Source organism: Symphalangus syndactylus, chromosome 7 (assembly GCF_028878055.3).
Source record: "Symphalangus syndactylus isolate Jambi chromosome 7, NHGRI_mSymSyn1-v2.1_pri, whole genome shotgun sequence".
Taxonomy (NCBI): Eukaryota; Metazoa; Chordata; class Mammalia; order Primates; family Hylobatidae; genus Symphalangus; species Symphalangus syndactylus.
In genome coordinates this window covers 10155313-10177768 of record NC_072429.2, presented here as the reverse complement: position 1 = coordinate 10177768, position 22456 = coordinate 10155313, and the positions used below count along the sequence as shown (strand labels likewise).

The window sequence follows — 22456 nt, the reverse complement described above, 5'->3', positions numbered from 1 at the left end:
CTCATCTCTACTAAAAATACAAAAATTACCAGGTATGGTGGCGGGTGCCTAAAGAAAAAAAAACAAAACTACCATCCAATAGAGTCTATTTGCTTTCTATAACCTAACAACTGGATTTAAATCCTAGGATCAGAGCCTCTCAATTACTTGCAATTACATATTGAGTCCCAAAAACCTTGGGGATTTTAAAAGGTAAGAAACGGGGAATAGGTCAGGCAATTCCAAAGTAATTCCAGCACTTTAGGAGGCAGAGGCTGGCAGATGGCGTGAACTCAGGAGTTTGAGACCAGCCTGGGCAACACAGTGAGACCCTGACTCAAAAGAAAAAAAGTTAAAAAAACAAAACAAACAAAAAAAAAATGAGAGAGAGAGAGAGAGAGAAAGTGAGAAAGAAAGATGTTATAGAGATTTACTTGAAAAGGTTGGGGAAAAGGGCTTCTGGTAAAGTTTAACTTTTGAATATATATGGAAATCTCATCTTCAAAATTCAGACCTTTCTACATAAAACTCCTTCTTCCCTGAAGTGATGATTCTTCCCCCCTAGTTTATACTTCACTTTACCATTACAACAGACCAATTTCAGAAGGGCAATGTTTATCAGCACTTTCTCCAATTTTTTTTTTTTATCACATTTAGATGTCCTTACCTGGTTCAGGGAGCTCAGCCTGTGGTGTCAAACTGGGAATTCCTGGCTCCTTTTCCATGTCACCAATGCTGGCACTGGATTTATCACAAACATTTAACCGTGGCCCAACTGAATCTAAGCAGTCAGCATGATTTTGATCTGTCAGTGGTTCCTCAAGTATGCTTGCTGAAGGAGGAGTTCTATGCTCTGGAAACTCATCCCGCCTCTCCTGCACAGGGTCACTAGGAAGTAAGACCCCAAAGGCACACTCAGAGTTTTCTTTCTCTTTAAATCTGTTCATGCGCTTACGCGGTTTAGTGCGCCTTTGGTTTAAACGCTGCCACCGCTTTTTAGGCACCACTTGATTTACACCATTGAGTTCATCATTCTCACTGTTCATTACAGAGTCCAGCTCTGGGCCTTTTCCGTTTTCAAAAGAGAGTCCTTTTTCAGAAATTTTACCAGGATCAGATTGCTTAACCTTGTTATCGAAATGCACATCAGAAAAATGGTCACCATCTTCACTAGTTAAGTGGCCCATTATCTGAAGGGGTTCCTCTTTACTAGGATCTTCTGCCCCACCTCTCAATGAACCTCCATGTTCTCGGTCTCCCTGCAGTACAGCATCAAGAGTCATACTTGGAAGCTGATTCAGTTTTCTTTTGCGCTCGGTCTTTAAGGCTTTACGGTTCACTGTGTTCTTTATTATTTGGGCTGAAAAAGCATCTCGCAATTTGGATGAAGGCTTTGATCGTCCACAATTGCGCCTAGTAACACAGTTTGAACGACTTTTACCAGAAGCAGGGAGGTCTCTTTTGTCGGACACTAAGCCAGGTAGGGAAGCAGACAATTCCCCAGATAATGCAGAGTCACCCCCACTAGGGCTAGGATTGGCGGAGTTCTGAGTGCCATCTCCCTTTCTCTCTGAATTGTGTGTGGAGCCTCCTGAAACCAAAACCTTAGAGACTCCTACAGGACTATTAGTAGAACAGTCCCCACGACCAGGACTCCGGTAAGAGACCAGGTTTTGAGCAGTCATCAACCGCTGCTCCTTCGTCTTACTATCATGCATATCTTTCAACATCATTAGCAATGTACTGAATTTGTAGTCTGGTTCAATAGGTATGTGATTCTGACTAGAAGCAGAAGAAAAAAGTAATGGTTTTGATGGCTTTGATGTTCCAGAGTCACTGACATCCTCACCTAAGGATCTGTAAGAGAGTTCCTTCAACTCAGATAAAACATGTTTCACCACTGCTGTTTCTATGTCACTTGAATCCCTGGTTTTCTCATGCATATTGTTCAGTAGTTTTAGACCATCCACTTTCCCACTTTTAGAAATGCTGGCCAAAGGAGAACCTTTGGTATCAGAAGAGCAGCATTTCAAACTGCACTCCTCATTTATAACTGGGGGTTCTACCATAACTGGATTTTCTTTGTGTTTGCACTTTATACTTCGGAACTTGGGCTGTTTGCTTTTCGAATGTAATAGAGCTTGATTTGCTGCCCCACCCTTTATTAGCGAGTTCTCACTGGATATGCTTGATGACATGTTGAATCTTGGAGAGACAGCATCATTTGTAAAATCTGATTGGGGTTTGTGAACAAGAGTAGATGCCTTCAGATCAGAGAGATTAACCTGAGACGTCTCGGTTCCAGGCTCTGCACTCTTAGTACAACCCATTAAGTGGTCTGTATGTGAGTTACTAATGAGAGGCTTCTGTTTTGCTTTTACCCTAGTGTTTGTGGCAGCAAACCTAGAAAACTTTATCTTTTCATTTTTCTGCATAGATAACATGTTCTCTGTTCTATCGAAAGCATCTGTAATTTCAAGGACACTGTTATCAGACTCTGAGCTGTGTTCTATGGGATCCAGGTCACTGCTTCCATCATCAGAAGTGGTACAGATACTAATGGAATCACTTCGCTTTTCCTCATCACCTGCTCCAATATAGCAGAGCTTCACTTTTGAACCACACACCAGGCTTCGTTGGGGTTTATTCTTCTCTCGAGAACACTTTGAGATCAAAGCACCCTCAGGCAAGCCCAATAAAGAGTCACCATTTGAAGTCTCAAATTCTTTCTTTGCAGTGTTTTTTCCACAGGAAGAAAACAGAAAACTTCCTGGGGCAGTGTTGGACCCTGTGAGGCTATTTGCTATCCTGGAAAGTTCATTAGAGGCCTGTGTATCAGATATATCCCCAGAGATAAAGTTTAGGCCAAGGTTCTCTGGAATCTTTCCCCTCCGTTCATCTTTATGTGCTTCAAATTGTATGTGGCCCTTTTTCACACTAGTCCTTTTTGGATTATCAGAGCTCTTTCTGGCTCGAGATTTAGCACAAAGCTTTTCCTTCTCATCTGCAGAATGTTCAGAATCAAAAGCCAGTGATTTCAAGCAGCCATTAAGCAACAGGTCATGTTCTGACTCAGGATCATTTGTGCAGTCTTCAAATGGCATATCTTCCTCACTGTCCAACTTGATTGAACCAGGAATACATTTTCGGTTCTTTGACCCCTTGGGAACATCATACTGTTCTGCAAGTCCAACACTGGCTTCCCATTTACTCAAAATTTTCTGAGGAACCTTAAATTTAAAGGAGAAAAAGAATTATCACTTATCAAAGAAATGGGTGGGGGAAAAGGGAGATGAAATCAGAAGGGTTTTTTTTTCCTTTTTTTTTGAGACAGAGTCTTGCTCTGTCGCCCAGGCTGGAGTGCAGTGGCACAATGTTCGCTCACTGCAACCTCTGCCTCCTGGGTTCAAGTGATTCTCCTTCCTCAGCCTCCCGAGTAGTTGGGATTACAGGCGCCCACCACCACACCCAGCTAATTTTTTGTATTTTCAGTAGAGTCGGGGTTTCACCATGTTGGCCAGGCTGGTCTCAAACTCCTGACCTGAAGTGATCCGCTCACCTCAGCCTCCCAAAGTGCTGGGATTACAGGTATGAGCCACCGCACCCGGCCTGAAATCAGAAGCTTTTACGAACCTGTCAGGCCTCCTACTTTTATGGAACCAGCCGTTAGCACCTGAGCTCAAGCAGCATCTGAATCACCCTAATGGAGCTTCCTCAATAATACTTCTACTAATAAGATTATGTCATTAGAGTAAGGACTGATCTCACAAACACTCCACCCTCCCTGCATTTATAAGCACAAAGCAGAATATAGACTAAAACTGGTAACATTACATTTCTAAATTAAAGAATACTTGGCCGGGTGTGTGGCTCATGCCTGTAATCCCAGCACTTTCAGAGGCTGAGGAGGACGGATCACTTCGGGTCAGGAGTTCAAGATAAGCCTGGCCAACATGGCCAAACCCCATCTCTTTTTTTTTTTTTTTTGAGACGGAGTCTCGCTCTGTCGCCCAGGCTGGAGTGCAGTGGCACAATCTCAGCTCACTGCAAGCTCTGCCTCCCGGGTTCACGCCATTCTCCTGCCTCAGTCTCTCCAAATAGCTGGGACTACAGGCGCCCGCCACCAAGCCTGGCTAATTTTTTGTATTTTTAGTAGAGACGGGGTTTCACCATGGTCTCGATCTCCTGACCTCGTGATCCGCCCGCCTCGGCCTCCCAAAGTGCTGGGATTACAAGCGTGAGCCACCGCGCCCGGCCACCAAACCCCATCTCTACTAAAAATAAAAAAATTAGCCAGGTGTGGTGGCAGACACCTATACTCCTAGCTACTGTGGAGGCTGAGGCAGGAGAATCACTAGCACCCGGGAGTTGGAGATCACACCATTGTACTCCAGCATGGGGGACAGAGCAAGACTCCATCTCAAAAAATTAATTAACTAATTAAGGAATATGAAGGCCAAACATATGTTCAGTTGCATAAAAAAGAAAGTAGGGAGGCTAAGACACGAGAATCATTTGTACCCAGTATGTGGAGGTTCCAGTGAGCTGAGATCACGCCACTGTACTCCAGCCTGGGTGAAAGAGCAAGACTCTGTCTCAAAAAGAAAAAAGAAAAGAAAAAAAGAAAAAGAAAAAGCAAGAAAAAAAAAAGAAAAAGAAAAGAAAGCAAAAGGTTAAAGAAGATGAATATAGAAAAAACAGGATAAGAGGAATCAGCAGGTTTGATCTACCTCCCTAGGGGACTTGAAATTTGAAATTCTAGTTATCACTAGCCACCTGGCTAATCAAGAATCGACTATAAATGTTAAATATAACCTGGATTATAACCAAGCCATCTCCTAGGCTTCATCATGTAATCCAGAGCTATTATACTGATGACACCGTGGGTATTACATTATCTTTTCTGGATACCTCACAGCATGAAAACATTGAGACTCTGTGAAATACAGCTAATTTTTCAGACTCTTATTTTCTTCCTTACCTCCATACAATAGGTATTAGTCAAGATTCTAACTACCACATATACTTTAATATTTATGAAGGGGATGTTCTGCAGAGCAAGTAAACATTAAGATCATTGCTGGGGACAGTGGCTCATGGCTGTACTCCCAGGACTTTGAGAGGCTGAGGCAGGTGGATTATATGAGCTCTGGAGTTCAAGACCAACCTGGGTAACACAATGAGACCGTCTCTACTAAAAATACACACACACACACACACAAATTAGCCGGACATACTGCATGCATATGGTCTGGAGTTCAAGACCAACCTGGGTAACACAACGAGACCCTGTCTCTACTAAAAATACACACACACACACACACACAGACACACACAGACACACACACACACACACACACACACAAATTAGCCAGACATACTGCATGCATATGGTCCCAGCTACTCAGTAGGCTGAGGTAGGAGGATCATCTGGGCCCAGGAGGTGAAGGTTGCAGTGAGCCGAAACTGTGCCACCGCACTCCAGCCTGGATGACAGAGCAAGATCCTGTCTCAAATTTTAAAAAATAAAAGACTGGGTGGAGTGGCTTACACCTTTAATCCCAGCACTTTGGGAGGCTGAGACAGGAAGATGCCTTTAGTCCAGCCCAGGAAACACAGGGAGACCCCCTCTCTAAAACAAAACAAAACAAAACAAAAATTTAAAAAATAAATAAATAGGCCAGACATGGTGTCTCATGCCTGTAATCCCAGCACTCTGGGAGGCTGAGGTGGGCAGATCACAAGGTCAGGAGATAGAGACCATCCTGGCTAACATGGTGAAACCCCATCTATACTAAAAATATAAAAAATTAGCCAGGACTGGTGGTGGACACTTGTAGTCCCAGCTACTCGGGAGGCTGAGGCAGGAGAATGGCATGAACCCGGGAGGCGGAGGTTGTAGTGAGCTGAGATCACGCCACTGCACTCCAGCCTGGGCAACAGAGCGAGACTCTGTCTCTAAATAAATAAAAATAAATTAAAAAATAATTAGAGTAATGAGGCCGGGCACGGTGGCTCACGCCTGTAATCCCAGCACTTTGAGAGGCCAAGGTCGGGGGGGTGGCGGGGGGTCACCTTAGGTTAGGAGGTTGAGACCAGCCAGGCCAACATAGTGAAACCCTGTCTACTAAAAATACAAAAATTAGCAGGGCGTGGTGGTGCACGCCTGTAATCTCAGCTACTTGGGAGGCTGAAGCAGGAGAATCGCTTGAACCCAGGAGGCAGAGGTTGTGGTGAGCCGAGATCATGCCACTGCATTCCAGCTGGGGCGATAGAGTGAGACTCCATCTCAAAAAGAAAAAAAAAAAATTAGGGTAACTAGAGGAGTAGCCTCCTCTTAAAGAAAGGATCAAACTGACAATCTGGTGTATGTATTTTTTTTTTAAGCACAGAAACACATATCCACTAATGCTTATGACTGAGACCAGAGTAAATCAATTTTCCACAACCTGAAAGCCCCAATAAACACCTCTAAAAAGATTGGTAACTCTACATACCTAAAGACTTACAAAATAACCGACACATCCCTATCAGCAATCAGCTGAAATATCTGAAAGGAAGCCGTTAACCTCTTTCATCCTAACAACACATACTAATTGTTTCTAAAGCATCAATTGTATGTCATATTAAATATTTTATACTTATTTCTAATGTTTACAACAGTTCTATAAGGTCTAAGTTATTGTACTAGCTTTAGAGATGAAGACACCAAGTCTTTGAGAACTCAAGTGTTAAGTGGCAGACCCTGCATATGAACTCTAAATTATCCTAATTATGATTTTTAAAAATAGTCTACAAGTATTGCCAGCATGGTATCTCATGCCTGTAATCCCATCACTTTGGGAAACCGACATGAAAGGATTAAGTCCAGCAGTTCAAGACCAGCCTGGGCAACATGGCAAGACCTCGTCATTCTACAAAAAAATAAAAAAAAAAATTGGGGCTGGGCACAGTGGCTCACACCTGTAATCCCAGCACTTTGGGAAACCGAGGCAGATGGATCACTTGAGGACAGGAGTTTGAGACCAGCCTGGCCAACATGGTGAAACCCTGTCCTACTAAAAATACAAAAATTAGCCAGATTTGGTGGCATACACTTGTAATCCCAACTATTTGGGAGGCTGAGACATGAGAATCGCTTGAACCCAGGAGGCAGAGGTTGCAGTGAGCCAAGATTGTGCCAGTGTACTCCAGCCTGGGTGACAGAGCAAGACTCTGTTTAAAAAAATAATAATAATAATAAATAAAAATTAGCCACTGTAGTCGTACCTATCTGCAGTCCCAGCTACTCAGGAGACTGAGGCAGGAGAATGGCTAGAGCCTGGGAGGTCGTAGCTGCAGTAAAAGACGACTGTGCAACAGCACTCTAGCATGAACAACATAGAGAGACCCCCGTATCAAATAATAATAATAATAAAAGTATTTAGACCCAGGGGAGTATAAAACACCAAACTAAAAATTATTATTTCTCCTTCTAGAATTTAATATAAGAGAATATTAAGTCATAGAGACCAACAGTAAAATGGTGGTAACAGGTGATGGGAGAAGGACAAATGGGGAATTACTGTTTAACACGTAAAAGAGTTTCAGATTTACAAGATGAAAATAATTATGAGATGTTTGCACACCATTATGAATGTATTTAAAACCATTAACTGTACACTTAAAAGTGTTTAAGATGGTAAATTTTATATTATATATATTTTAACACAATAAAAAAACTGGAGGAAAAAACAGTATTAAAATAAACTGGTATTTTTCTCAGCCAAATTTAACATAAAACATCAAGCAAAAGAAAAAAAGCCACAATACTGATGGTTGAAATATAACTAGAGTAGAAACTTAAGCACTGACAAACATAAAAAAGAAAATTATTAAAAACTTTATGGTTCTCGGTGGGCACAGTGGCTCACACCTGTAATCCCAGCACTTTGGGAGGCTGAGGTGAGTTGATCACCTGATGTCAGGAGTTCAAGACCAGCCTGGCCAATATGGCAAAACCCTGTCTCTACCAAAAATACAAAAATTAGCCAGGTGTGGTGGCAGGCACCTATAATCCCAGCTACTTGGGAGGCTAAGGCACAAAAATGGCTCAAACCTGAGAGACGGAAGTTGCAGTGAGCCAAGAACGGAAGTTGCACTTCAGCCTGGGTGACAGAGTGAGACTCTGTCTCCAAAAACAAACAAACAAAAAACCACATTATTCTCATTAATAGAAATAATTAGTCCAAGTGGCAAGAAGCAGAATATTTCATTTCGATGATCACTTTCTTCACGCATAAAAGATAACAAAAGAATGGTCATGCTATGTCATAATTTTCACTACTGAGTGACACAGTAAAGTTGACTAAAATAGCCGGGCGCGGTGGCTCACGCTTGTAATCCCAGCACTTTGGGAGGCCGAGGCGGGCGGATCCCGAGGTCAGGAGATCGAGACCACGGTGAAACCCCGTCTCTACTAAAAATACAAAAAATTAGCCGGGCGTGGTGGCAGGCGCCTGTAATCCCAGCTACTCGGAGAGGCTGAGGCAGGAGAATGGCGTGAACCCGGGAGGCGGAGCTTGCAGTGAGCCGAGATCGCGCCACTGCACTCCAGCCTGGATGACAGAGCAAGACTCCGTCTCAAAAAAAAAAAAATAAAATAAAATAAAATAAAAATAAAAATAAATTAAAAAAAAAAAAGTTGACTAAAATAATTTATCAAAAAATTGAGTATAAATATGTCACAAGCTAGCCCCAGCCCACTGGGGAGGAAAAACAAACAAACAAACAAAAAAACCCACCTGCATCTGCTCCCTAGCTCTTTTCTCACAAATATGCTACTACCAAAGGAAATAACTTACATTTCAAAAATATAATGCTTCTTCCCTGCCTCCTCTCTGCTAACTCCCAAGTAGATAATTATTTTTAAAAGGCCGGGCCGGGCCAGGCGCAGTGGCTCACACCTGTAATCCCAGCATTTTGGGAGGCCAAGGCAGGCAGGCTGCTTGAGCTCAGGAGTTCAAGACCAACCTGGCCAACATGGCGAAATCCTGTCTCTACTAAATACAAAAGTTAGCCAGGCGTGGTGGTGCTCGCTTATAATCCCAGCTACTGAAGAGGCTGAAGCACGAGAATCACTTGTACCTGGGACGTGGAGGCGGCAGTGAGCAAAGATTGCCCACTGTACTCCAACCTGGGAAACACAGCAAGGATCTGTCTCGAAAATAAATAAAAGGCCATTTTCTTTCTTTCTCTTACTTGCTTCTGTCACTCAATAAAAAGCCTTTTTTGTTTCCTACCTTATGCCTATATCCTTTTTCTTTCTGTTTTCCTCTTCGCCTAAGGACAGGTAGCTCTTCGAATTGATGTCTGCCTTCAAACATGACGATTGCTTTTCCAGCCACCCAGGCTCTCTCAGAAGGATCTCCAAAAGCCTCCACGTAGTACTGCCGATAGGGCCTCCGGTTGGAAACTAGGTAAGGGTAAGAGAACCAGAATCATTAGATCAAAGAAATTACTTCTCATCATTAAGAGAATAGCCACATCATTGCTGCTAAAGAAGACTGTCTGGAAACAACTAACATGCCCATTGAACTAGACACTCTAGAGTAGATCATACACAAGGAAAATTTTAAGTATTCTATATGTGTGGCAAGAAAATACATAGGAGGTTATGAATGAATCAGTAGTCTAGTCTGATGATGTGATATAGCTTCAAAACCAGCTAAATGTAGATTAACTACAAAGAAGAAATTAAGATAGTAGACAGGTAAGTTTCTTTCACTATCAGTCTATAATTTCATTGTTCCAAAAATACAGAAGATGTATAATAAGCCCACAGCAACAAAAATATATATATTAAAAGACAACCAAGAAAACGTGAAAAACACTAGGCTAATATAAAGAGGAAGAAATGTTTCAGCAAAGCAACATGTATGATCTGTTAACATTTATAGTGTAGCTACTCATAGACAAGCACCACACAAGGTGCTTTGCATACATTCCTCCCCACAACCACACCCCCAAAATAATGTATGGTTTTGATATTTTAGATATTAAGTTCAATAGCTTAAGAGAGAACAAATGCATGGTCAAACATTGGTTTTGCAAAGAAAGTGAAATGCAATATTTCAAATTAGGGAAATTTTAAAAGAAAAAGGAAAGCCTACCAGTAATAAAACCAAAAATAAATCCAGTTTAGCCTATAATTTCTTGGTTATCTAAAGTTCTATACATACAATTAAAAATATGAAAACACAAATCCCATCTAGAAAAGATTATAATTAAATTCATCTAGTATATGTTATCTTCCACACACTTTACAATTTTATTAGCAACTTTTATTACACTAAAAAGTGTCACAAAAGAGAGTCAGGACAACACATGTTTAACAATTTGTCACTTTTAATAAAAGGAAATAAAAATCATTTTATACGAAAATTCACTTTAACTCACATCTAGTTCCCTTGTAACAACCACGTCTTATTTCAAAACACAGAAAAGAATCCAAATAACCTTTGGAAGAATTACAGAATGGCTACTTCCTTCAGAATGCAAAATGAAAAATGAAAAAAAGAAAGACAAAGGAGAGAAGGGATTTATAAACTGAACTGTCAATGGTAACTTCTCTATAAATGGTGGTTTCAAAAGTGTACACATGGTAGTTTTTCTATAAAAAAACATAGCTCAATAATGAAACTAAAACTTAGTTAAATTTTGTGTTGTCTGGTTCATTTTAAAAACAAACTGAAAAAAAAAAAAAGAACTCCTTATTTCCCACCTACTGAATTAAATCCTTCAATAAAAATCACCTACAGGAACTGGAACTGGTTAATATACACATGTGTGTACCTATATAGAGGTTCTTAAAGTCAATTTGAGAAATAAATCACTTTCCTATGAGTCAATACATTGAACTGGCCAGGTGCAGGGGCTCACACCTGTAATCCCAACACTTTGGGAGGCAGAAGTGGGAGGATTGCTTGAGTCCAGGAGTTCGAGACCAGCCTGGGAAACATAGCAAGACCCTATCTCTACTAAAAATAAAAAAATTAGCTGAGAATGGTGGCATGTGCCCGTAGTCCCACCTATTTGGAAGGGAGGATCACTTCATCCTCAAAGGTCAAGAATACAGTGAGCCATTATGACGCCACTGCACTCCACCCTGGCAGTATAGCAAGACACTTAGAAATAAATAAATAAATAAATAAATTCCATTAACAGATGAAGAACTTCTGACGTGCCAGCAATGTGAGGAGGAGAAAAAAGAACTCACTGTCTGACAGATAAGTCATATATAAATAGATTACAGTACAAAAGGCATGACAACTGCAAAAATAAATACTTATTTCTTAAAAAAAAAAAAACTCAATTATAAGTGGGAGGAGACAAATGAAGTACTTGAACAATTTTTTTTTTTTTTTTTTTTTTGAGACGGAGTTTCACTCTTGTTGCTCAGTCTGGAGTGCTATGGCATGATCTCGGCTCACTGCAACCTCTGCCTCCCAGGTTCAAGCGATTCTCCTCCCCCAGCCTCCCGAGTAGCTGGAATTACAGGCATGCGCCACCACGCCCGGCTAATTTTTTGTATTTTTAGTAAAGACGGGATTTCTTCATGTTGATCAGTTTGATCTCAAACTCCCGACCTCAGGTGATCCGCCCACCTTGGCCTCCCAAAGTGCTGGGATTACAGGCGTGAGCCATCGCGCCAGGCTGAACAACTTTTAAAGTTAAACAGTTTGGCCAGGTGGGATGGCTCATGCCCGTAATCCCAGCACTCTGGGAGGCTGAGGCAGGCGGATCACCTGAGGTCAGGAGTTCAAGACCAGCCTGGCCAACATAGTAAAACCCCATAGTAAAAAAAGATAAAAGTACAAAAAGTAGCCGAGTGTGGTGCAACATGCCTGTAATCCAAGCTACTCGAGAGGCTGAGGCATGAGAATCGCTTGAACTCAGAAGGCGGGGGTTGCAGTGAGCCGAGATCACACCACTGCACTCTAGCCTGGGCAACAGAGTGAGACACCATCTCAAAAAAAAAAAAAAAAAGTAAACACTTAAAGATAGAATTATAGTATGAGGGCATAGAACCCTCAAAGGCATGAATGAATAAAACAAAACAAAACTACAAGTAGTTCTAAACTACTGTATCATAAACTAGAAGAAAAGGGAAACTAATGAAGGTTGGGCAGCAACCAGACTTGTAAGAGTTTGCATGGCATGTTAAGATCTTAGCCATTACAGCTTCGACTTTTAGCTGACTTTTAGTCCCAGTTACTCAGGAGGCTGAGGCAGAAGAATCGCTTGAACCCAGGAGGCAGAGGTTGCAGTGAGCCAAGATCCCGCTACTGCACTCCAGCCTGGGAGACAGAGCAAGACTCTGTCTCAAAAAAAAAAAAAAAAAAAAAAAAAAAAAAAAAAAAAAACACGCAGATGCTTAGGTTGGACGCAGTGGCTCACACCTATAATCCCAGCACTTTGGGAGGCGGAAGTAGGCGGATCACCAGAGGTCAGGAGTTCGAGATCAGCCTGGACAACATGGCGAAACCCAGTCTCTACTAAAAATACAAAAATTAGTGCCAAGTGTGGTGGTATGCACCTGTAATCCTAACTGAGGCAAGAGAATCACCTGAACCCAGGAGACAGAAGTTGCAGTGAGCCAAGATCGCGCCTCATTGCACTCCAGCCTGAGCAACAAGAGTGAAACTCCATCCAAAAAAAAAAAAACGAATACAAAAACACCAGATACTATACAATGTTTATAGAAACACTGCTCAGAATGGCCAAAAGGAAACAACCCAAATGTTCTCTGATGGATGAATGGAAAAACAAAATGTGATACTTACAATACAACAACGTACTATGTAGCCTTTAAAAAAAATTAACAGAGAAAAAAATTTGGAAACATACTATAGCATAGATGAACTTAGAAGACATTATGATAAGTGAAGTAAGGCGTCAATAGGACAAATGTCTGATTCTAGTTATATGTGGTATCTAAAATAGTCAAATTTATAAGGAAAAAAAAACACAGAACAGTGGTTACCAAGGACTACGGTGATGTTGGTAAATGGGTACAGAGTTTCAATTTGGGAGATGAAAGAGTCTGGAGATGAATAATGGTAATGGCTACACAACAATGTTAATATACTTAATGCTACGGAACTGCCTACTTGAAACAATGAAAACATTAGGTAAGGAAAGGTGACTCAGGCCTATAGTCCCAGCACCTTGGGAGGCTGAGGCAGGGCAGCACCTTGGGAGGCCAAGGCGGGAGGATCACTTAAGGTCAGGAGTTCAAGAACGGCCTGGCCAACATGGTGAAATCCTGTCTCTACTAAAAATACAAAAACTAGCCAGGCATGGTGGCACATGCCTGTAGTCCCAGCTACTCTTATAGTCCCAGCTACTCAGGAGCCTGAGGCAGAAGAACTGCTTGAACCCAGGAGGCAGGGATTGCAGTGAGCTGAGATCCTGCCACAGCCTTGGCAACACAGCAGGACTCTATCTCAAAAAAACAAAACAAAACAAAAACATTAAATTTATGTTTTGTCTATTTTTTAAAAGTCAAATAACCAATGATGGGGATATGGGAAAAATCAGAACCAATGCATTCCTAGTGGGAACGTATCCCCATTGTAAGTTGAGGAGCACAACAGATTTGTGGAAAAATTATAAACAAATCACAGATGCTCCATGACATACCCATTATAAGTTGAAAATATTAAGTTGAGGCCGGGCGTGGTGGCTCACTCCTGTAATCCCAGCACTTTGGGAGGCCGAGGCAGGCGGATCACGAGGTCAGGAGATCGAGAACATCCTGGCCAACATGGTGAAACCCCATCTCTACTAAAAATACAAAAATTAGCTGGGCGTGGTGGCAGGCACCTGTAATCCCAGCTACTCAGGAGGCTGAGGCAGGAGAATTGCTTGAACCAGGGTGTCAGAGGTTGCAGTGAGCTGAGATCGTGCCACTGCACTCCAGCCTGGTGACAGAATGAGACTCCATCTCAAAAAAAAAAAAAAAGAAAGAAAGAAAAGATTAAGTTGAATATGAAGGCTGGCCAGACGCAGTGGCTTCACGCCTATAATCCAAACACTTTCTGAGGCCAAGGCAACAGGACTGTTTAAGCCCAGGAGTTCAAGACAAGCATGGGCAATACAGGGAGACCCTGTCTACAACAAAATTAAAAAATGAGCTGGGTGTGGTGGCCCTTGCCTATAGTTCCAGCTACTTGGGGGGCTGAGGCGGGAGGATCACATGAGTCCAAGAGGCAGAGGTTGCAGTGAGCTGACATCATGTCACTACACTCCAGCCTGAGCAACAGAGCAAGACTCTGCCTCTAAAAAAAAAAAAAGAATAATTAGAAAATGCATTTAATACACCTAGCCTACGCTAAACATGCTCAGAACACTTACATTGGTCTACAGTTGTGCAATATTTCTGACACAAAGCCTATTTTAAAATTAACTGCTGAATATCTCGTGTAATTTACTGAATACTACATTGAAAGTGAAAAACAGCATGTTCTACAGGCAACTCGAAGTACCATTTCTATTTAATGTGTATCGCTTTCGCACCATTGTAAGGTCGAAAAATTCTAACTCAAATTGGGGACCTACTACATATGAAATGTCCAGAATACGCAAATCCACAGAAACAGAAAGTACATTAGTGGTTGCTTAAGGCAAACACATATGGGTGTGGAAAGATGGAGACACAGGAAGCTAAAGAGTATGGGGTTCCATGTTACGGTGATGAATATATTTTCAAATTGATATCCTGGTGAAAACTTCAAGTATGGAGTTGAGTACATAAATCTAAAGCCTGGATAAAGACTATCACTATGGATATGAATTCAATTTACTGATGACAATTTAAAACTCAGAGTTAGTAGGACTATCATTCAAGAAGGATGAAAAAGGGCCATTACAGACTAAATGTTTATGTCCTCCTGAAATGCATTATTGTGAAGCCTTGACCACCCCCCCGATATGTTGGTGTTTATAGGTGAGGCCTTTGGAGTAATTAGATTTACTAATTTTATACACTAAATATACTAAGAATACTAAATACTATTACCAGATTAGTAATAGGTCCCTCATGATGGAGGTGACCTCATGATGCAACTAGTCTCCTTGTAAGAAGATGCCAGAGTGAGTACTTTCGCTCTCTGCCAAATGAGGACACAGCAACAAGGTGGTTATCTACAAGTCAGGAAGAGAGCCCTCACTTGGGATCCGAATTGGCTAGCACCTTCATCTTGAAACTTCCTTGTCTCTAGAGTCAAAAATAAATTGGCCAGGCACAGTGGCTCACATCTGTAATCTCAGCTCGTTGGGAGGCCAAGGCGGGAGGATCACTTAAGGCCAGGAGTTCAAGACCAGTTCATGCAACATAGGGAGATCCTGTCTCTACAAAAAATACAAAAATTAGCCAAGTGTTGTGGTGCACACCTGTAGTCCCAGCTACTTAGAAGGCTGAGGTGGAAGGAGCGCTGGAGCCCTGGAGCACTGGAGCCTGGGAGATGGAAGTTGCAGTGAGCTGTAATTGTGCCACTGCACTCCAGCCTTAGTGAGAGGGCAAGACTCTTTCTCAAAAAAAAGAATAACATTAAAATAAAAAATAACAACAAAAAATAAAAATCCTTCTGAATCCTATATACCTATCTGCCTGCAGCATCCTCCCTTCTCTGTCTGTCTCCATTGCCTCAAATCAGTCCAATCTAACTTCTACCTCAATCAAACCAACAACAACAAAAAAGGTACTCATGATCTCCACCTTCTTATCCCTAATGGACATTTTATTTGCTCTCTAGGCAACATTCAGCAAAATTGACCACATCGTCCTTAAACTACAGTGGTCCCAGCTCACATGAGACTTCACCTTCGATGATTTCAGTTACCTGTGATACAGTAAAATAAGCTATTGGGGTCAAAGGTAGGGGACAGACTCCCATAACTTTCATTACAGTGTAATTGTTCTGTTTTATTTATTTACTTTTTTTTTTTTTTTTTTTGAGACGGAGTCTCGCACTCTCGCCCAGGCTGGAGTACAGTGGCGCCATCTTGGCTCACTGCAAGCTCCGCCTCCTGGGCTCACACCATTCTCCTGCCTCAGCCTGCCAAGTAGCTGGGACTACAGGTGCCCGCCACCATACCCAGCTAATTTTTTGTATTTTTAGTAGGGACAGGATTTCACTGTGTTAGCCAGGATGGTCTCAATCACCTGACCTTGTGATCCGCCCTCCTCGGCCTCCCAAAGTGCTGGGATTATAGGCGTGAGCCACTGCACTCACCCTCTGTTTTATTATTAGTTGTTATTGATCTCTTACAATGCCCAATTTATTTTTTATTTACTATTTTTTTTTTTTTAGATGGAGTCTTGCTCCATCGCCCAGGCTGGAGTGCAGTGGTATGATCTTGGCTCATTGCAACTTCCACCTCCCAAGTTTAAGCAATCCTCCTGCCTTAGCCTCCCCAGTAGCTGGGATTACAGGTGTCCACCACCAGGCCCAACTAATTTTTTGTTTGTTTTTAGTAGAAACAGGGTTTCACCATGTTGGTCAGGCTGGCTTTCAACTCGTGACCTCAAGTGATTCGCCCACCTCGACTTCCCAAAGTGCTAGGATTACAGGCATGAGCCACCACAACCGGCCACAATGCCCAATTTATAAATGATACTTTATAATAGGTATGTATGTACAGGAAAAACATTATATATATGGGATTCAGTACTATCCAGTTTCAGGCATCCACTGAGAATCTTAGAACATATCCCTAGTACATACGACTGTACTCTAGCCACATTCTGCTACTTTTCCTCTTCCATCTCTGTTTCATCTGATTCTTTTTCATCATTCTTTTTCAGCAAGCTCAGTCTCTTCCATACAGATGTCAAATGATGTCTTCCTCAATGTACCTTTTGTCTCATGGTATCTTTTGTCCCAAAAAATCTCACCCATGCCTTGCCCATGGCTCCAACTAATACGAACAAGAATATGTCCTTTCTGAGTTATAGATGCTCCCATGTTCTCTCAGTAAATGACGATCTATTCATCCATCCAGTGATGAAACTAAAAACGTGGAAGCCGTCCAGTGATATGGAAACCTGAGAACTGAAAGCCTCAGGACTTCATTCTCCCTCACTCAACATTATCCAATGCATTACTACATCAGATGCATTTTACCTCCTAATCTGTTTTTATTTTCTATTCACAATTTTCATCACACCATAATCACTAATAATGACTTCTTTAATTGTCTCTTTTTACTTATTTGTGGTCCCCCTCTAATACATGTTCAACAATCCAGCCACAGTGAACTTTTAAAATGAACAGATCAGAGCATGGTGGCTCCTGCTAAACACGTTTTAATTATATACATTATTCCTGAGATAAAAATAACAAAATTTTTTAACAAAGTCAACAAGGCACTGAACACTTTGTCGTATATCTACTTCCCAGCCTCATACTGTGCCACTCTCCATTACTCTGTGAGCTGCAGATTCCTGGAACCATCTTCTTCTCTCTTCCCTAGTTAACTCCCAACTCATCCTCTCAAGTAACAGATCAGAGATAACTTTATTAGCGAACACCACTGATGAAAAGTCCAGGTCAGTTATCCCTGTTATATCACTGAATAGGCATCAAAATTGTTCCTTGGACAGACTTCTCAGTTAAGTAATAATGCATTTGATTATTTTCTGGTGTCTTGTCCCTTATAAGAGATTCTAATTTCTCATGAGAGAAAGTAGTATTGATGCATGGTCCAATAATGGATCCCAAAACCTAGCACAGTACTCAATCTATACAAGGTATTTACTATTTGTTAAATAAATAGCATGGACTCAACTAGTATGCATAAGAAACACTATAAATAGGCTGAGTGTGGTAGCTCCCGTCAGTAATCCCAAGTACTTTGGGAGGCCCAAGCGGGCAGATCGCTTGAGCCCAGGAGTTTCAGACCAGCCTGGGCAACAAGACAAAACCCCGTCTCTACAAAAAAATTAAAAACTAAGCCAGGCATAGTGGCCAATGCCTGTAGTCCCAGCTGCTTGGAAGGCACAGGAGGGAAGATCGCTTGACCCTGGGAAGCTATGGCTGCAATGAGTCATGATCACGCCACTGCATTCCAGCCTGGGCAATAGAACGAGACCCTAAATCAAAAGAGAGACGAGGAGAGAGAGAGAGACACCCTAATGAGTAAGAAACCAGCAGTCATAGGGACAGGGAGGTTAGAAAAGGAGGACTCAAAGAGTTTTCTAGTAGTAGAATTTAAATATCCAGATGGGTCACAAAGGATAAGTTATCAACATTTTTTTTTGAATTAAAGAGAAAGTGTCTCATTGTGTTGCCAAGGCTGGCCTCAAACTCCTGGGCTCAAGTGATCCTCCCACCTCAGACTCCCAAAGTGCTGGGATTATAGGCATGAGCCACCATGCCTGGTCAAGGTATTAAATTTCTAACACACTAAATTATTTTTTTCTTTTGAGACAGAGTCTTGCTCTGTTGCCCAGGCTGGAGTGCAGTAGTGTGATCTTGGACCACTGCAACCTCCGCATCCCGGGTTCAAGCAATTCTTCTGCCTCAGCCTCCCCAGTAGCTGGGATTATAGGAGCATGCCAACACACCTGGCTAATTTTTGTATTTTTAGTAAACACAGGGTTTCACCATGTCAGCCAGACTGGTCTCGAACTCCTGACCTCAGGTGATCTGCCCGCCTTAGCCTCCCAAAGTGCTGGAATTACAGGTGTGAGCCACTGCGCCCAGACACAAAACTTAGTACTGTGCTAGGTTTTGGCGCCTGTAGTCCCAGGTACTTGGGAGGCTGAGGCAGGAGAATGGTGTGAACCCGGGAGGTGGAGCTTGCAGGGAGCCGAGATCGTGCCACTGCACTCCAACCTGGGAGACAGAGAGAGACTCCGTCTCAAAAAAAAAAAAAAAAAAGACATTAAAATTTATAAAGGTTTTTGGACACCTCACTATTCAAAATATAAAATCAAATCCAGCAATTCTACTTTGGAGAAATCACCCTTTTTTTTTTAAAAAAAAAAAAAAAAAAAAAAAAAAGAGGCATGGTGACTCACACATGTAATCCCAGCACTCTGGAAGGCCAAGGTGGGAGGATCCCTTATTAAGCTCAAAATTTCAAGACCAGCCTGGGTAATATATGGAGACACTATCTCCACCCAAAAAACAAAACAAAACAAAACAAACCAAAAGCCATGTGTGGTGGCACACGTCTGTGCTCCCAGCTATTCCAGCTATTCAGGATGCTGAGGTTGGATGACTGTTTGAGCCCTGGAGATCAAGGCTTCAGTGAGGCGCGGTTATGCCATTACACTCCAGCCTAGGCAACAGAATGAGATCCTGTCTCAGAAAAATAAATAAATAAATAAATAAATAAATAAATAAATAATAAAAATATGAAAAAAATCTCCAGAAAGTGGAAAAGGCAAGCTGCAAAATATACAATGTTCTGTTTGTGATAAAGGAAAGACATGGAAGATGACTAAGAAGTATATATTTACTCATGTAAATAAAAATATAATTTACATGAAAAAACATTATGTATATAAAAATATATTAATATCAACCGGGTGTGGTGGCTCATGCCTGTAATCCAAACACTTTGAGAGGCCATGACCGGTGGTTCACTTGAGGTCAGGAGTTTGAGACCAGCCTGGCCAACATGGTGAAACCCCGTCTCTACTAAAATACAAAAATTAGCTGGGCATGGTGGCACACACCCACCTGTAATCCCAGCTACTCTGGAGGCTGAGGCAGGAGGAGAATCGCTTGAACCCGGGAGGCAGAGGTTGCAGTGAGCCGAAATTGCACCACTGCATTCCAACGTAGGTGACAGAGCAAAATTCCGTCTCAAAACAAAACAACAACAACAAAAATTAATATCAATTGGTTGCCTGTTGAAAGGAGTGAAGAATGTGGCAGATCACAGCAAAGCAGAGAGTAAGCTGATTTTTCTGAATCTCATCAACATCTGACTTTCAGAAACTAAAATACATATATTAAAACTAAAATAAAATCACTACCATCCTAATAGAAAAAAGGACAGCTCAAATCAAGTTTCAGGCCAGGTGCAGTGGCTCACGTCTGTAATCCCAACACTTTGGGAGGCTGAGGAAGGAGGATCACCTGAGGTCAGGAGTTCAAGACCAGCCTGGCCAACATGGTGAAACCCCATCTCTATTAAAAATACAAAAATTGGCCCGGTGCGGTGGCTCACGCTTGTAATCCCAGCATTTTGGGAGGCCGAGGCAGGCAGATCACGAGGTCAGGAGATCAAGACCATCCTGGCTAACATGGTGAAACCCCGTCTCTGCTAAAAATACCAAAAAAATTAGCTGGGCATGGTGGCAGGCACCTGTAGTCCCAGCTACTCGGGAGGCTGAGGCAGGAGAATGGCGTGAACCCAGCAGGCAGAGCTTGCGGTGAGCCGAGATTGCGCCACTGCACTCCAGCCTGGGAGACAGAGCAGAAATTCTTCTCTAAAATAAAATAAAATAAAAATAAATCAAGTTTCAGCCCCATCCTTTAGAGTAATTTAAAACTAAGGTACCTGAGATTCAAACACAACAATCAACTGAAAAACAAACAATAGCATTTAAAGGAAATACTCCAAATTAAAATTTTAAACTTCAAAATTATTAATAAGAAACATTTACAATTGTTTCAGCTTTTATATTATCAAAAATGATACAAACCTGATTAAAGTAGAAATATGTAAATATACTAAAAGGTGATTCTGGACAATGTAAACATTAGAGAAATGGCCTAACACCTTCCTGGCATCAACAGAATAATTGAGAATGTTTAAATCAGCCGGGCGCAGTGGCTCACACCTGTAATCCCTATACTTTGGGAGACTGAGGCGGGTGGATCACCCGACGTCAGGAGTTCAAGACCAGCCTGGCCAACATGGTGAAACCTCGTCTCTACTAAAAACACAAAAATTAGGCCTGGTGCAGGGCTCATGCCTGTAATCTCAGCACTTTGGGAGGCCGAGGCAGGCAGATCGCCTGAGGTCAGGAGCTCGAGACCAGTCTGACCAACATGGAGAAACCCCGTCTCTACTAAAAATACACAATTAGCTGGGCGTAGTGGCACATGCCTGCAATCCCAGCTACTGAGGAGGCTGAGCCAGGAGAATAGCTTGAATCCGGGAGGCAGAGGTTGCGGTAAGCTGAGATCACGCCATTGCACTCCAGCCTGGGCAACAAGAGCAAAACTCCATCTCAAAAAAAAAAACAAAAACAAAAAACAAAAAAACAAAAACAAAAACAAAAATTAGCCAAGCGTGGTGGCGGGTGCCTGTAATCCCAGCTGCTCGGGAGGCTAAGGCAGGAGAATCGTTTGAACTCACAAGTCAGAGGTTGCAGCGAGCTGAGATTGCACCACTACAGTCCAGCCTGGGCAACAAGAGCGAGACTCCATCTCAAAAAAACAAACAAACAAAAAAAAAAAATGAGAGAAGGTTTAAATCATAGAGTAAAACAAACTTTTAAAAGCCCCAAAAGATAAAATATGTAACACCAATTCATTCACAAAATGTTCCAAGGAAAAAAATAGATTATTATTAAAGATAACAAAAATTGAGTTATTCTAAAGGCAACTGTCTTTAACATGTATAATCACTGCAAGTATTACCTTTCATTTTTGAATGTGTGTTAATCAACGGATCAGAACAAATCCTGCAGGGCCACCATGGGCGTCTCTTGAATTTTGCCCAGATGAGATCTCCAACTTCATACTTCAGTGGCGCAGACTTTTTCTTAGGTTGACACTTTAGACAGACAAAACATGGCGTATCAGTAAGAATCAAAAGATTTTGAAACAGTATTGTCATTCCTATTAGCCTTCTGAAAAAGCAATGTATGAAAAATTGAGAATGAAAACACTCTAGCCTAAAAAGAATTACAAAATAAGTACAACTAAATTATTTCATCTTAATTGTTCATAACATAGCCCTTTATACATAGTTCTCAACTTATAATTGTTTTATATAATGAATCTATCTGTATTTTGAAAATAAAATTAAGCTGGCTTTATTTTTAAAGAACTAAAAACAAACAATAAAGAAAATCATCCCAAAGAAAAGATATCCTTGATGTAGCCCTTGGATCAAAACACAAAGGGGAAAAAAATGGAGAAAAAATTATAGGAAGAATTTTTAATAATATCAAGAGACTTCAGATCCTTCTGCATGTGATATTCTGCATGCTTTTCAAACCAATATTTCTATTAGCATATTAACAATAGTAATAGCCAGGGGTGGTGGCACATGCCTGTAGTCCCAGCTAAAACTTTACTTTCAGATATAAGCCCCAGAGAAAACAGCAAAGAATTCTTCTAGATACTCATAGAAGTTAAATCTCATTAAAAATACTGGGATTGGCTGGGCACAGTGGCTCAGGCCTGTAATCCCAGCACTTTGGGAGGCCGAGGCGGGTGGATCACCTGAGATCAGGAGTTCATGA

At 41.6% G+C, this 22456-nt stretch overlaps 1 protein-coding gene across 9 annotated transcripts in view; it reads right to left on the bottom strand.

Annotated features, from left to right (window-relative positions):
* Positions 1-22456, bottom strand: part of NSD1 (nuclear receptor binding SET domain protein 1) — a 174551-nt gene that overhangs the window by 91039 nt on the left and 61056 nt on the right. For 7 of the 9 annotated variants that reach the window (XM_055285103.2, XM_055285106.2, XM_055285105.2 and 4 more), the window contains 3 exons: positions 21627-21762; positions 9261-9433; positions 647-3209 (listed from right to left, as the gene is read on the bottom strand). In XM_055285103.2, coding sequence (XP_055141078.1) covers positions 647-3209; positions 9261-9433; positions 21627-21762 — 2872 coding nt within the window. Of the gene's footprint in view, positions 1-646; positions 3210-9260; positions 9434-19175; positions 19327-21342; positions 21414-21626; positions 21763-22456 lie in introns of those variants that run through there. The other 2 variants (XM_055285107.2, XM_063642513.1) reach the window with 2 other exon arrangements.